Here is a 13,741-nt window from a genome sequence, read left to right as displayed (position 1 = left end):
TGTCTACAGTCCCAGGAACAGCAGAGAACAACTGAGCAGCGTCAGATCTCCCTGAAAACCACACCAGTGGCAGACAGAGCAAGGTTTGTTAATTTTGCAATAGACATTTACCTGCAAATGTAACTATTTTTAAAAATGTGTTCAAAGTCATGGAAATTTTGATCCTGAATAATGTAAAGAATTGATATATAGTACACAGTGAAGTGGAAAAAATGGTCATTCCTTTTATTACATTAAAACTCTCATTGTCACATAGTGCAAGCACTTCAGAACCTCCAACTGCTAACATAAAACCTACACCACTTGCGGCAACCCCCAGCAAACCTCAAGCCACCCCAGGGAACAAGTCCACCCCAAGAGCCAGCATTAAACCAATGATCACTCCTGCCCCTGTGCCCACCCCTACTCCCACTGCCACAGTCATGCCTACCACACAGGTGGAGAGCCAGGAAGGTGAGAGTCGACAGGGCTGGATTTACGTTTGTTCAGAGGAATGTAATAAATATTTGTTTACAAATTTCTTGCCCTTAACTTCACAGCTATGCAGTCGTCCGAGGCCCCATTAGAGCATGTGACTGTGTACGGCAGTGCCAGTGGTTCAGTGCGATCAACTAGCCCTAATGTTCAGAGCACACTGGCACAACCGTTGCAGAATGTTCAACAGCAGAGCCAAGCCACTGCATTCATTCAACCCACTCAGCAGCAAACCCAACCCCCTGCTGAATCATCCAATCAGGAGCCACCAGCTGCTGTAATGATAACAGCCTCACAGTTAGATAGGCCTATGTCTACATCCACAAGCATGTGGAGTACCACTCCTAGCACAAGCAGTGCTAGTGCAGGTAATGGCAATTATCAATTCATGGGATAATTCATCCATAAATGAAAATGCTGTCATCATTCGCTGACCCTCATGTTATCCAAACCCAAATTACTTTCTTCCATTGAATATAAAAGATGTTTGGCAGAACGATAGCATCATTCAATTTCATTATATTGAAGGAAAGATGCAGTTGAAGTAAATGTTGACTGAGGCATTCTGCCTAACATCTCCTTTTGTGTTCCATGGATTAATGTTGTATGGTTAAGGAATAACTTAAGGATGATTGAATGATGACAATTTAAATTGAGTGAACTATCCCTTAAGTCAACGTGTGTGTACTTTTCCTGCAGTAGCTGCTTCTACTAGTAGCGCACTAACCAAACGCCCCCGTGAAGAGGAGCAAGAGAGCATGTCTGCAGACACACAGTCCCAGGATGAGCCCAATGACAATAGTCCCATTTGCAAGAGGGTCCGCATCCATAGAGTGGGGTTGGAGGTGAGGCTCATGTGCCTGCATCACTTTTTTCCCCCCAAACTTTATTTAAATAAAGGATAACATTCAGGAGGCAATAAGGCCATAGCACAGTATAATCTTATAAAACAAAACATCCATCTATTTACATCTGCTGTAGGAAGAGATGTTGGCTGAGGACAGCACTGAGGCTGAGAGTGTTGTACCAGGGGAGAGCCAGGAGGCCCCTGATGCTGGTCAGGTAAGGGCAGTTTGAATTTTATGTGTCTCTTAGAGGGGAATTCATAAAGTAGATGACCAGGCAAGTGTGAAACCAAAAGAAACCAGTTTTGTGTATCTATGTGAAGGAGTTTGAGAACTACTCTACTTTGGAGGAGATGGATGAGGAGCCTGGACCATCTCAGTCTGTCCCTGGGGACCGACTTCTGCCCCAGCCCTCAGGGACCCATCGAAGCCCAGATGCACCCGATCAGCATGTCATAGTTATCGTTAGTGACACAGACAGTGAGGAAGACCATGAAGAAGAATCGGAGGAGGAGGAGGAAGAAGAGCAGGTATATGACCATGCCAACTTTTCTTTTGTTCACTACATAATTCCTGTTCTTCCATTTGTGTCATTTTAATAGTTTTGCAAATAAGTAGGTGTTCAAATATTTGACCGGTATAATAATATACAAAAATTAAAATGCTAAATTACAGCTTTAAGCTTTTCTTTATTATTATTATTTAATAGACTGCGAGCAGCTTCCTTCATGAATGCTTTTTTTAACATTTGTTTTCCACCTCAGGATTATGAAGAGGAGGATGAGGAAGAAGAAGAGGAGGAGGAGGATGATGAGGAAGAGGATGGTGGTATTGGGGAAGAGGGAGAAGACAGCAATGAAGGGAGTGGCAGCAGAGATGGTCATGAGGCCTATGAGAGAGATGACACAGAGGTACACATACACAAACACCTTTCAAACCCAAGCCTGCAGCATAAACGCCCACATTTGGACTGAACATTAGAGGTCTCTGTGTAAGCATGTGTTTCCTTTTGGAAGCTGTCTCATGCCGTTTTAATGATCTAAGCTTAACTTGCCATTGTTATTTATTTTATTTTTTCCAAGAAGAACATCACCAATTCATTAATTTCCTCTAATGTTCAGCTTCCAATGTAACCTGGCAATTGTGGGATCCCAGAAAATGAGCAAGCAGATGAGGCTTTGTCAAATGAAAAAATGCTCAATACCACCCTTCGACCTCAAACCCATCATAATATCTTGCATCAACAAATGGCAAACTGAACTGAAACTATACAAAATCAACCCTGTAGTTGGAATAAGATGCATTTTCTACTTCAATAATCTCTGGGACCATAACATTTATAACTGCTGCTGGATTGGACACCCCAGACTTACACAAGTGTTTAATATCAGGAGAAGATTCACCAGTATGTGCCTCATGCCAGATTCTGCTGTCTTTGAAGCATATATTTTTTGGATTGTGTTGTTTTTAATTCTTTGTGGAAATTGGTTTCAGCTGACAGTTTTGAAAAGATTAACATCAGGACTAGGGCTGTCAAATTAAAATTTGAATATTCATCAAATTTAAGAAAAAGATGCACATTTGAATGCAAATACTGCACATTCTAATTTTGGATGGATGTGTGCCAAGCACTGTCGATGACTTCAGAACGATCGCATACTTGCACCAAAAAAGGCTAGATGAATTGCAACAAAATACAGTTTAACAGAAACCAGGTGTCTCGACATGTTTTAAAGATGTTTTTTTTAACTTGACATGAAAAACAGTGCTCCTGCACAAGACTCAAAGCGAAACAAAGAAGTTCGTCTAGCGAGTTTACATCGAAAATCAACTGGTAAACTGGATGGTTGCAAAAGCGCTCCGTGTGAACAGCCCCTTACAGTAGGTGGAGGTCTTTGGCCATTGCGTCTTGCTCTCTTATCAGCATTTCTCAGAATAAGCAATGGGTTTGTCTGTAAGATAGTTCAAGTTGGAAATGTGTGTCTTGAGATCCTCACGTTCTGTTCCTTTTTGTTTTGTTACGTCTGTTTGAACAGCCCCTGACCAGGGATCATGAGCCTCTTTACCACAGAGTTCAGTTGAATACCACTGCTATCTGGGAATAATTCTACCCTACATACAGCTCTAATTAATGAAAAACACTGGTATATTGATGTTATGAAGTTTGAGTCTGTGGTAGTATATACTGTGACACCAGTGCAAGTGTAACGCCTTGTTAAAACAGAACTGCCTATTGAACCGTCCACCCCCCATTTAACTTTTGCCTAAAACTTTGAGAATATGAACGGACTAAAACTTTATTTTTTATTTTATGCAATTTAGTTTAAATTAAAAGTTTTTTTTTTTTTTACAGCCAGGAATGTTCTTTGCAATAATATAACACTGTGCTGTATGGTTATATGTATTCAATGCGCCCTCTTGTGGACTAAGGAAATAACGTCAATTTAAAAAATCGTCTGACTTTAAAATTTGTATTTAGAAAATTCTGTTTCTCTGCCCAATTAACAGGCCTAGTCAGGACTGTTTTAGCGAGTTTTTAGCAAAAAGCAGTCTTAAAAACCTGTAGGTTTTACAAACTTTTATATTATACCTGATTGTTTTTTATCTTGTTTTTCGCCAAGAAAATGCCCATGGAAGCTGGCATGGTGTTAAATCAAAAACAAACTATTTCTATTGACAGAAAATCTGAATGTTTAGACATTTGGCTGAATGTTCTGCATATTTTTTTATTATTATTTAATCTACCCCTTTCCCTTAATTCTTTCCTAGGGTCCTGATCACACAGATCCAGGCACTGAGACAGAGGAAAGTCTTGGAGCAACAGACTCCACCCAGCGTATGGCTGACTCGCAGAGCACCAGCTGTAAGTCTGCATAAACTAATCTAACAGTCTTTCTGTGAGGGCATTTAATGATGTTTTCCTTACAGATTGTTCCATTTTAGTTAAGCAGGATTTGAAATAAAATGTTTTACCATTTTGGTTCGTTTGTAGCAGAAACAGTATTTACATTCTCGTTCCAGCATTCCACTGCCTCCTTTCCAAATAGTAAACAGTTAGAAGTAACTAAAAGAATGGTTAATTATTTTTATATTTTTCTTATGAGAGTATGCTGTGCTAAGAAGCTATGATAATGAAATGATGATGACATTTTGATTGTATAATTCACCTTTTAATTTTCCTTTCATTTGAATGTGATGTCTCAGTTGAAACTGATACATTAGAGGCCTTTGCAGATCCACCTGTCACCAGCTCCGCCCCCCGACCTCCACAATCACCCAGGAGACCACAGCACCCTCTGCCACCTCGACTAAACATCTTGGCCCCACCTACTCAGGAGTTGGGGACACCTGCTCATGTCCAGGTGTGTTCAAAGATCTTTGTTCACTGTGTGGCAAAGCCTGAAGAGCTTTTTCCGGGTGTTTTGGAATGAAGGGCCATATAGTGGTGTTCTATTGTTATGCATTGACTGGAGTGAACATTCAACACATAACATGCATGTGTCTGCAGCGTCTTCCTGTTCGACGGCAGTCAGTGGGACGAGGCCTTCAGCTTACCCCTGGAATGGCCAGTAGTGCAGTGAGTTGTGTTTTGCTACTTGGTTGTGTGGTGTGTTTGGACCTGAGCTTAAATGCTGGTCTGTCAATCCCATGCATACTTGTATTTCAATCCCAAGCCTTCCTCTATTTGTCTCCCTGCAGCAGCATTTCTATGAAGACGATGACAGGATGGTGCCCAGCACCCCTACAATAGTCCCTCCTCATCGCTCTGATGGATTTGCTGAAGCAATCCAGTATGTTTCCATGATTTTAGGCTAAAGATTTTAGACTACAATTTATGGCAATTAATAAATGTGTACATTTTATGTCACTTATTTTCAACATTATTGAACAACTTTGTAACAAACAAAAAAATTATACATGTTAAATGGTCAGATTATCCATGTTGTCTTTCACTAAATGAGCTCTTAAAAGCTGGATGCATAATAAATATAAAATTGGCAAAATGCTTTTTAAATATTTTTAGATGAAGTATAGCATGCCACACCACAGGACATTAAAATTCCAAAAGTATTCATGTGAATTACCTGGATGCAGTTAGCCTTGGCTATGTTCTGTTTTTGTCTTGCTTGATCTTGTTGCATGACTGGGTTCCTTTCTGTGGTATTGTGAAGTTCTCCACAGGTTGTAGGTGTATCACGGTTCCGTTTCGGGCTTTCAGATGATCTCCCACACACCAGCTCCTTCCATTCAGACCATGGCCAGCTGCCCTCACAAGGTAGTACCTTCTCCCTGCCTCCCTGTTTACATCTTTTCTCAGAAATAATATAGAAAAACAACAATTCATATAATGCTCTTTCTGTCACAGGTAATGTTTGGTTGTAATGCATAGTGTTCTTGTGTGTGTTCTGCAGGTTTAGACATGTATGACAGTTCGGTTTTCCTTGGAGCTCATGAGGAGGAGTCAGGGGGCCGCAGTGTGCCCACAACCCCACTACAGTTTGCTGCTCCTGGTATATTCAAAACTACACAAGTTTTCTTATGATATTTGCACATTCTGAATTGAAAATTCAGTATTTTAGAAACAAATTAAACTGGAAAATTGTAAAAGTGTTATGCAATAACCTCGTGAAATGTTTAGAATAGAATCTTTTTTGCCAAACAGCTAGGGAAAGACAGACATTTTTAGATGTTTACACATTTAGTTGCACTTTCGTTGACTGAATTTAGAGGCTCCTCCAGAGGCGTTTCCAGCATTGAAGGACATCCGGGGCTTAGCCCAGACCATTTTATTTTCACACTAGCAACCACTTCTCTGTAGTCCAAAGCTGGTGAGAGGGTATTCTTTGAGTTTTGCTCTGGCTGGGCCTGTTTCTACAGTTCCTAAATCTTCCACTCTAGTACTATCCTCAACATCCTCTCTCCTCCCTGAATCATCTGTGATGCAAAAGAACAGATACAGAACATAACGTATTGCAAATCAGCTTCAAACAACTAATTCATCAAGTGCTACATATTTCAAATTGTAGACCAATACCATTGAAGAAAATGTATTGAGAAGAGCAGATCAGTGGGATTGCCCTAAGATCTATCATGATTCTTGAATTGTCATGTACATTAACATAAAGTCATCACAAAAGAGTTATATTATAGTGAGTAAAGTGAGGTAAAAAAAAATTAGTTATTTTTTGACATAAATAGTTAAAATGATGTATAAGATCTTAAGTTAAAGCAATACATGAATTACTTTAGTCTAAGTTCATTGACACACCATGGCATCGAACTGTATATAATTCTCAATGTTCATCTATCAAAATCCATTCATTAGGATCATTGGGATAAACAATGTTTCACTTTTAACTTTCTCTAAAGTAAAGTGACTGATTAATTGTTACCAGTTTCCATGCCTGATTCTGGCACAGCTGCTGCTGCTCCTCAGTCTGTAGCTCATCTTTCCTACCCTCTACAAAACCATTTAATCAAATCAAAGTGTATATTTACTACAAACTAATATCACAAAACAAGTCACAAATACATTTTATGTTAAAGCTTATTGGTTATCCTTAGAGAAAACAACACCTGATAAACAGTGGTACAATGAATGCAAACTTTAATACAGTGAAAAAGACACTCAATTAGCACAACATAATATGTAACATGTATATAAATAAATAACCATTTCCAACATTCTTTTGAATGACCATGTACTAAAATAAAATATTTGATGCCTTGAGTGTACCTTCATTTACTATTACTATTATTTTGAATGGCCATGGAAAATGAAGCAATAATTTTACCTGGTCAGAAAAAGAAGTCCGTTAATTTACCTGATGAACTTTCACCTTTTGCTGACCCTTTATGCTTCTCAGAGCTAATGTGTGCTTCTTAATCACTTGCACCTTTTATTAGCAACTGACACATAAGTGCCATCTTTACATGTCATACATTCTGCTTCCCACTGATCTCCACCTGGACGAAAGCATGGGAATTTTTGTGCAAATCTTCTGTAAATTTGCACTTTTCTTTGGGCATTGTTTCCACTCATCTGTCATTTGCTGCTACTGACAAGCAACTGTTTAAAGCCGAACACAACAGCGCTTTGTGCGTTCCTGGAGAGATTGACAGGCAGGAATTTGACCAATAGTTGCTGCAAGCCTCTTATAATCGACCAATTGGTGTGCGAGAAGGCGGGACTTACAAAGAGGGGTTACAGCAATGCAAACATGCGCACACTCAAAATAAAGTATTAGACCAGATACACATTATAATGCAACTACAGCCGAGTCCCAGCCGGACACATTTTTAAGGTCCGAAAAAGAGGACATGTCTGGGAAAAAGAGGATGTATGGTCACCCTACTACTGTGGGTGAAAGCCAGCCTGATGACGATCTTCAGACTTTAAGGACCAAAAAAAAATTTTAAATTCTTACCCACTGACTTCTTTCGGTAAAATCCCCAAAGCCTCATTTGCTTCATTTTTGCTGTCTTTCCTGCTAACTGCTGTTAACTCGCCACTAAGTAACGTTAGTTGATGTCAGCTCCTCCCCTACCTGCTGCATATTCAACAGAGAGGAAGAAACAGAGTAGCCCATAGGCTACCGACAGCAAAGAAGCTTATTCTATAGGCTAGATTATTTTTAAGACCTATCTTTATTTTTACAGGCTGTATGCAGTATGTGCAAAGCCAAAGCACAATGAAATAAGGCAACTTGTGATTTCGGGGGTTTACATAGGCTATTGTCCGGTTTCATATTTGTCAGTCAACTTTTCAAAATACATTTGGGGCTACACTCAAAACATTCGGGGCTGAAGCCCCGGCAAAATCGGCTGACGCCGCGTCTGGGCTCCTCCAAAATGGCTAGTACCAAGAGTGATAATACAGGCAAACTATTTCAGCTTGTTTTTGTTTTGTTGGTTTTTTTGGTCTAATTCTTTGTGCTATTTTTTTTTTACATTGGATTAATTTTTGTATTCATTCAGTGACGATTTTCTCAGAGACTGTGCCATCCGACATAACTGAACATTCTCAGTCGGTGCCCATGGTGAGCACCTCCACGCCAGGGCTCAGTGCTCCAGCAGGTGCTAGTGGAGTGGAGGAGAGTGACGATATGTTTATGGAGGCAGTTGGAGAAAGGTGAGCGTGAGCCTGCACTGTACATTCAGTTTATAAAATTTCATGTCACCTTTATGCCAAAAGCTTGTTGATGTTTATATTACTTGAGGGACTATATGAGACATTATGAAGTCCATAATGGACATTGAAAGTGGTAGTATGTGGTGTATTTGAAGGTGACCATTTCTGGTGTTTGGTTCTGCAGTGCTGAAGCTTCACTTGAGCCTGTGTCTCAGACTGAGGCAGAGGAACCAGCCCAGCCTTCAGATGAGGCCAATCTGCCCTCCACTAGTCAGGAGCCTTCCTCTAGTTCTGCAGGTACAACAAATTTATGTGAGAAATAGCTAAACTTATACCTCATGCTCTGTCTCAGTTTAACAAACCCTTGTATACTTGTATTCTCTTTCTCATTTTCTCAGACACAAGCAGCACTCAGCCTCCCAAAGCCAGAACAGGGTCTAGCAGACAGTGGACTGGTAGTCGAGGTACCAGGAGCATAAAGAGAGGTAAGACAATGACGTTTTAGGCTCTCCCACTCTGGCAAATGAATCTGGCAAGTGATCATCTTTTTTTTCTTTCATAAATGTATAATCCAGTTACAGACTGAGCTGTATGTAATGTGCCATTAACACTATAGGATTTTGTAACATGAGTTTACAGGATTGAGTTTTCTCTTTCATTGTAGATGGAGCGAGCGTCATGGGTGTGAAGGGACGTTTTGCCAGGTGAAGCAATCTCTAACAGTGTGGTCATCATTCCAGTCCCTGCAGCAACACATCCTGAACTAATATAGTTCCAAATTAACAGTCTGATCTTTGTTCTGCTTCAAGGCTTCATTCAGTGTGTTATAATTGTTTTGTTAATGTTGAGGAACCCATTTATTTTAATGATTTTACACCATACAATAAAAATAATTTTGTTTTGAAGGAAATTTTTAGTTGGTCCTTGGTCTCTAAATATAAAGTATTCTCATTCCTAGACATATGAAGAAACTGTTTGCTGAGTTTTCCTTTGGGCCTTGAGCAGGTTTTAAGATCACTGGATTTTCCCTTTCCATCTTCATGCTGTAGTCTTTTTCTGTGAAAGATATGAACAAGTATAAGACAGAGAATTTCTTATCAAATATTTAAAAGCTGTTATGCTTCTTGCATGCAGTAAAACATTTATAAAAATATATAAACTTTGAGTGTTGCTTGCCAAAAATGCATGGTCTTATTCGTCCACAAAAATTCACCCTAGCTGAGACTCATTAGACATGACTCAAGAAATCCATGCCAGGAAAGTCCAGTACCAGTTTTTAACCAACATAATATTTACATCCCTCTTTCACCCTTGAGGGCACAGACACAGCCAAGGTCACCATGGTTGTAAACTAGTAATTTACAGGCCTTGACCATTTCTGACATCAATCTATACTTTTCTAATTGTGCTCAGCTCTTAAGTATTTATTTTGGTCTTTTTGAGTGCTGTCTCTATAAAATGATTTTCAGAAATCCTAATGCAGTAAAAACAACTGAAAAGGGCAAGGAGAATTATTGGTCAAAAGCTGTGGATTGCTTGACCAATGCAATTAACAAAGTAGAGGGTTAATTTTAAGGTTTTATCTGGTCTGTTAGGCCTCAAAGTAACAATCTCTTGTTTGAGGCTATCATGGCAAAACATCTGTTCCAGTAAGTATGGAACATAGAGCTATCTTCACTTTTCTGCAGAACATGAATACACAAATGCTTAAATGCACAAAAGCCTTGCTAACTGCCTTCATCAGATTTTCTCCTTTCCCCTCCCTTCATGTCTAATTTCCTAGTAATCTCTGATTACTTGTGACTCATCTCAAATGTTATAATGTTGTTGACTTTAAACTTGAGATTCCTTACCAGCTTCGCTTCTGGATCTGTTCCTCTCTGTGAATATGGGAATCCTTGGTTTTTCCAAACAATTTGGAGTAACTTGGTAGGTCATACCACTTGCAGAAATCGATTTTGAAAGTCAACAGGCACGTACATTGACTGGCACGTGTTCAGGGAGGCTGCCACCGATGGTGACTCCACCAACTTGGAGGAATACATGTCATCAGTGACCATCACCACACACTCCAACCAGATGCCATGGATGACTGCGGAGGTGCGTGCGCTGCTGAGGACCCGAGACTCCGGCTTCAGAGCAATGGTCAAACTGTCCCGGGCCATCAGAGATGCAATGCTCGTAAACGCACAGAGAATCCGCGTGCTATGAGCGTGACGCGATCGTCTGTGTTCCGCAACTGCTTATGCGTGTAGGGAGCGGCGGTACTGAATAACAGAATATTGCATCATATCAAAGAAAAATAAATAACAATTTGCAAAACCGCAGCATCCCACAAATTGAAATAAATGTATTGTATCATATTTAGTTGTAGTGCTTTCAATATAGCAAATGGTGACTATTATTTAAAAAATATATATTTTTTGTTTTTATTAGCATTTTTCATAACTGTCCCAACTTTTTTGGAATTGGGGTTGTAGGATCTCTTTTGATCCTGCGCTTGTCGGTAGCTGTTGGTATTGCACTTGTAGTACTCCCTGTTTGTGCTGCACTTGTTGGACACTCTGTATGTATTGTGCTTGTAAGGCCCTCTATTGGTATTGCACGTGTAGGAGCCTCTGTTGGTGCTGTGCTTACATTGACTCCAGATGGTGTGTTGCTGACTGGGAATGTGGTCTCCTCTTGGGACTGTTGGGTGGCGGGGGTGGTGTTCTTATTTAGGGATACTGGGCTGGAGGGAACTGAGGTTGAGGTTTGGATTAGGGGGTAGAGTCTATAAAATGCGCATTCCTGTTGATTTAATTACATCATTTACACAGCTATCTATAAATAATTATATCACTCCAAGTTTTGCACTATGTGACAAAAAAAGTCTGTTATCAGCCACTGGCTAGTACATATTCAGATTTCACTCGCCAGTGATTGAGTTGTGCAGTGGTGAAGAAGAACTTCAGCAATGAGATCATTTTACTGCGAGCAAGGGAAATGTACCTTATTTGGCTGCAGTGGGTCCTGACTCACTATCACTTTAGTTAAGCTGTGATATGCCATAGTTACATTTAAATTGCAATTAACGAGGTCAACTCTGATTTTGGTTAACTTTTCCATGGATTTTTTTCACAACATTCTCCATTTTACAGCATGGCTACAGACCAGTGCAGCACGCCTTTTGGAAGGTAAAAGTTTTGCAAAACTTAATAGGTTGTAGATTTCAATTTGTACAATAAATATTTTTACACATACGCTAATACACATTATGCAAGAAAACAAATTGTTTTGACTCGTTTTGTTTTTGTCTGTATAAAGATCAGATCCAGGCCATCCATTTTTATTGAGATATGTTATTTACAGTCAATTGTTGATCAAAAAGTTAAATAAACATTTATTCTAATCACACATTTGCACGGATGTTGTAAAAACAACCTTGTAACTGCTCTCGTTAATGTACGTTCAACCGAAACACCTCTGTCAGATGTTTGCTGAACTACCATGCTTAAAGAGGCAGTTCCATTTTAGCGCTTATTATCAATTAAAACTTTAGTTTATTAATTAATTAGTTTAAATAATTGTAAATTGTACAAATTATACATGTATACAAGCATGTATAAAAATGAGTAATAAATGTGTAGATAGATAAATATTGAAAGTGGCAATCACATTTCAAACACTGTAAATATTGAAGAATTTAACAAACAGGCTCTTGTAGCATCTCTGCAAGGGTTTGGTTAAACCAGTGCAAACACCTGCTACATTCTTTTTTAACATAGTACTTTTGATGTTGTTAAAATGTATAGGCTACTCTCACATACTATAGCATGTGAAGTCAAATATACAATATACTGTATTTATATGAAGATGCCCCCTTCCCCATTTGTTTATTAACTTTTCTAGTTGCGTTACGCTTACATGTCATGTCAAAAGTCTGGAGAGTAAAACATTTTTAAAGCCAATGGCAATTCTTTCTCCATTTTGTCCGTAGCGGGTTGTTAGAACTAAAAATACAACTCACTTTTAGCACCACTCTGTGGACATTTCCCTTGGAAACAAGAGCTTATTTGTGCCAATAAGTTCAACAAAACATCCAAATTTGGACACTGGGGACAGTGATTCTAATTGTGGTAAACGCAGACCGATTTAAGCAGCAAAGTTTCCCACCTACTACTGATGAATACACTGTGTGATCAGTCTGTATACTAAGACATGCAAATCAGGCATTCATTTTTTCAAATAATTCTTAATTTATAAATGCATATTATTGTGATAAAACAAGTATAAACAAGTGCTGCTCTTTACATATTTGACAAATAAAACTTGATAATTGCTCACCACTGGCCTCAAAAGGTGTGGCCTGCTTTCAGTTTCATCCTCAGGAATCTAACTCTTCTGCTCCTGTATAAGAAGACAGTGTTATTTTAACTGAGAACAATGACTGCCTTGTGACTTGCCAAATAGAAAATCTTACTTCAGATTAAGTTCTAAAGAGCTAATATATATATATATATATATATATATATATATATATATATATGGTAGCACTTTATAATAAGGTTACATTTGTTAACATTATTAAATGTATTAGGTATCATGAACAACAATTTTATATTACAGTATTAATCTATTATTGTATTTTATATTTACAGTATTCATGTTAAGTCATAGTGCATTAGCTAATGTTAACATACAACTTTTGATTTTAAAAATGCACTGAAAAAAATTACGAATGATTTACGAAAATAATTTTAATCTATTTAACTCTACTTAAATCTACTTAACTTTTTGTTCAGTTAGTTCATGTTAACAAATGTAACCTTATTTTAAAGTGTTACAAAAAATATTATAACATTTTAATAAAATGTAACAATGATAAAAATAACAATTACAATCACTGGCCACCTAATGCATTCATTCTGCTTATTTAAATTAATCATACTTTAATGTAACTGTCTGTCATAATTGATCAAACCTGCCTTTACTCATCATTTATGTAACTAATTAAATGTATGTTATTGCTTAAAATGCAAACCTAAAATGTAGTGTTGTAAAACATGTTCGGCATTGTTGATGACATAAGTAACCCCCATAAAGTAATATTGCTCGCCAATAGTTTCGTCCAAATCTATAACCGGAAGAGCGGTGTTTATGGTCAAAGGATTTATAGCAAGTCAGTCCACTGTCGGCCATCTTTGGAACACTCTCGGGACGCTATTTCCAGTCATGCTAGTGCAGCTCCTATCAACTTGAATGGAGAAAGACCAAAGTCTCAAAAACCTTTAGTCAAGATTACGATCAA

General features: G+C 38.5%; 1 protein-coding gene across 5 annotated transcripts in view; it reads left to right on the top strand.

Moving 5' to 3' along the window:
• The window catches only part of LOC127624168 (nucleoprotein TPR-like), a 29,332-nt gene extending 19,963 nt beyond the window's left edge, over window positions 1-9,369 (top strand). Inside the window, exons 34-50 of one of the 5 annotated variants that reach the window (XM_052098864.1) lie at window positions 10-83; window positions 257-453; window positions 540-842; window positions 1,177-1,319; window positions 1,456-1,536; window positions 1,643-1,849; window positions 2,084-2,230; window positions 4,089-4,182; window positions 4,524-4,681; window positions 4,828-4,896; window positions 5,019-5,110; window positions 5,492-5,595; window positions 5,732-5,830; window positions 8,298-8,451; window positions 8,636-8,748; window positions 8,850-8,936; window positions 9,116-9,369. In XM_052098864.1, coding sequence (XP_051954824.1) covers window positions 10-83; window positions 257-453; window positions 540-842; window positions 1,177-1,319; window positions 1,456-1,536; window positions 1,643-1,849; window positions 2,084-2,230; window positions 4,089-4,182; window positions 4,524-4,681; window positions 4,828-4,896; window positions 5,019-5,110; window positions 5,492-5,595; window positions 5,732-5,830; window positions 8,298-8,451; window positions 8,636-8,748; window positions 8,850-8,936; window positions 9,116-9,159 — 2,166 coding nt within the window. In that variant the 3' untranslated portion in view covers window positions 9,160-9,369. Of the gene's footprint in view, window positions 1-9; window positions 84-256; window positions 454-539; window positions 843-1,173; window positions 1,320-1,455; window positions 1,537-1,642; window positions 1,850-2,083; window positions 2,231-4,088; window positions 4,183-4,523; window positions 4,682-4,827; window positions 4,897-5,018; window positions 5,111-5,491; window positions 5,596-5,731; window positions 5,831-8,297; window positions 8,452-8,635; window positions 8,749-8,849; window positions 8,937-9,115 lie in introns of all 5 variants that reach the window. The other 4 variants (XM_052098867.1, XM_052098865.1, XM_052098866.1 and 1 more) reach the window with 4 other exon arrangements.
• Window positions 9,370-13,741: the final 4,372 nt, after the last annotated feature.

This window comes from Xyrauchen texanus, chromosome 30 (genome assembly GCF_025860055.1).
Source record: "Xyrauchen texanus isolate HMW12.3.18 chromosome 30, RBS_HiC_50CHRs, whole genome shotgun sequence".
Classification (NCBI taxonomy): domain Eukaryota; kingdom Metazoa; phylum Chordata; class Actinopteri; order Cypriniformes; family Catostomidae; genus Xyrauchen; species Xyrauchen texanus.
The sequence above is the reverse complement of the archived record's forward strand: the minus strand, read 5'-3'. Positions and strand labels throughout refer to the sequence as shown.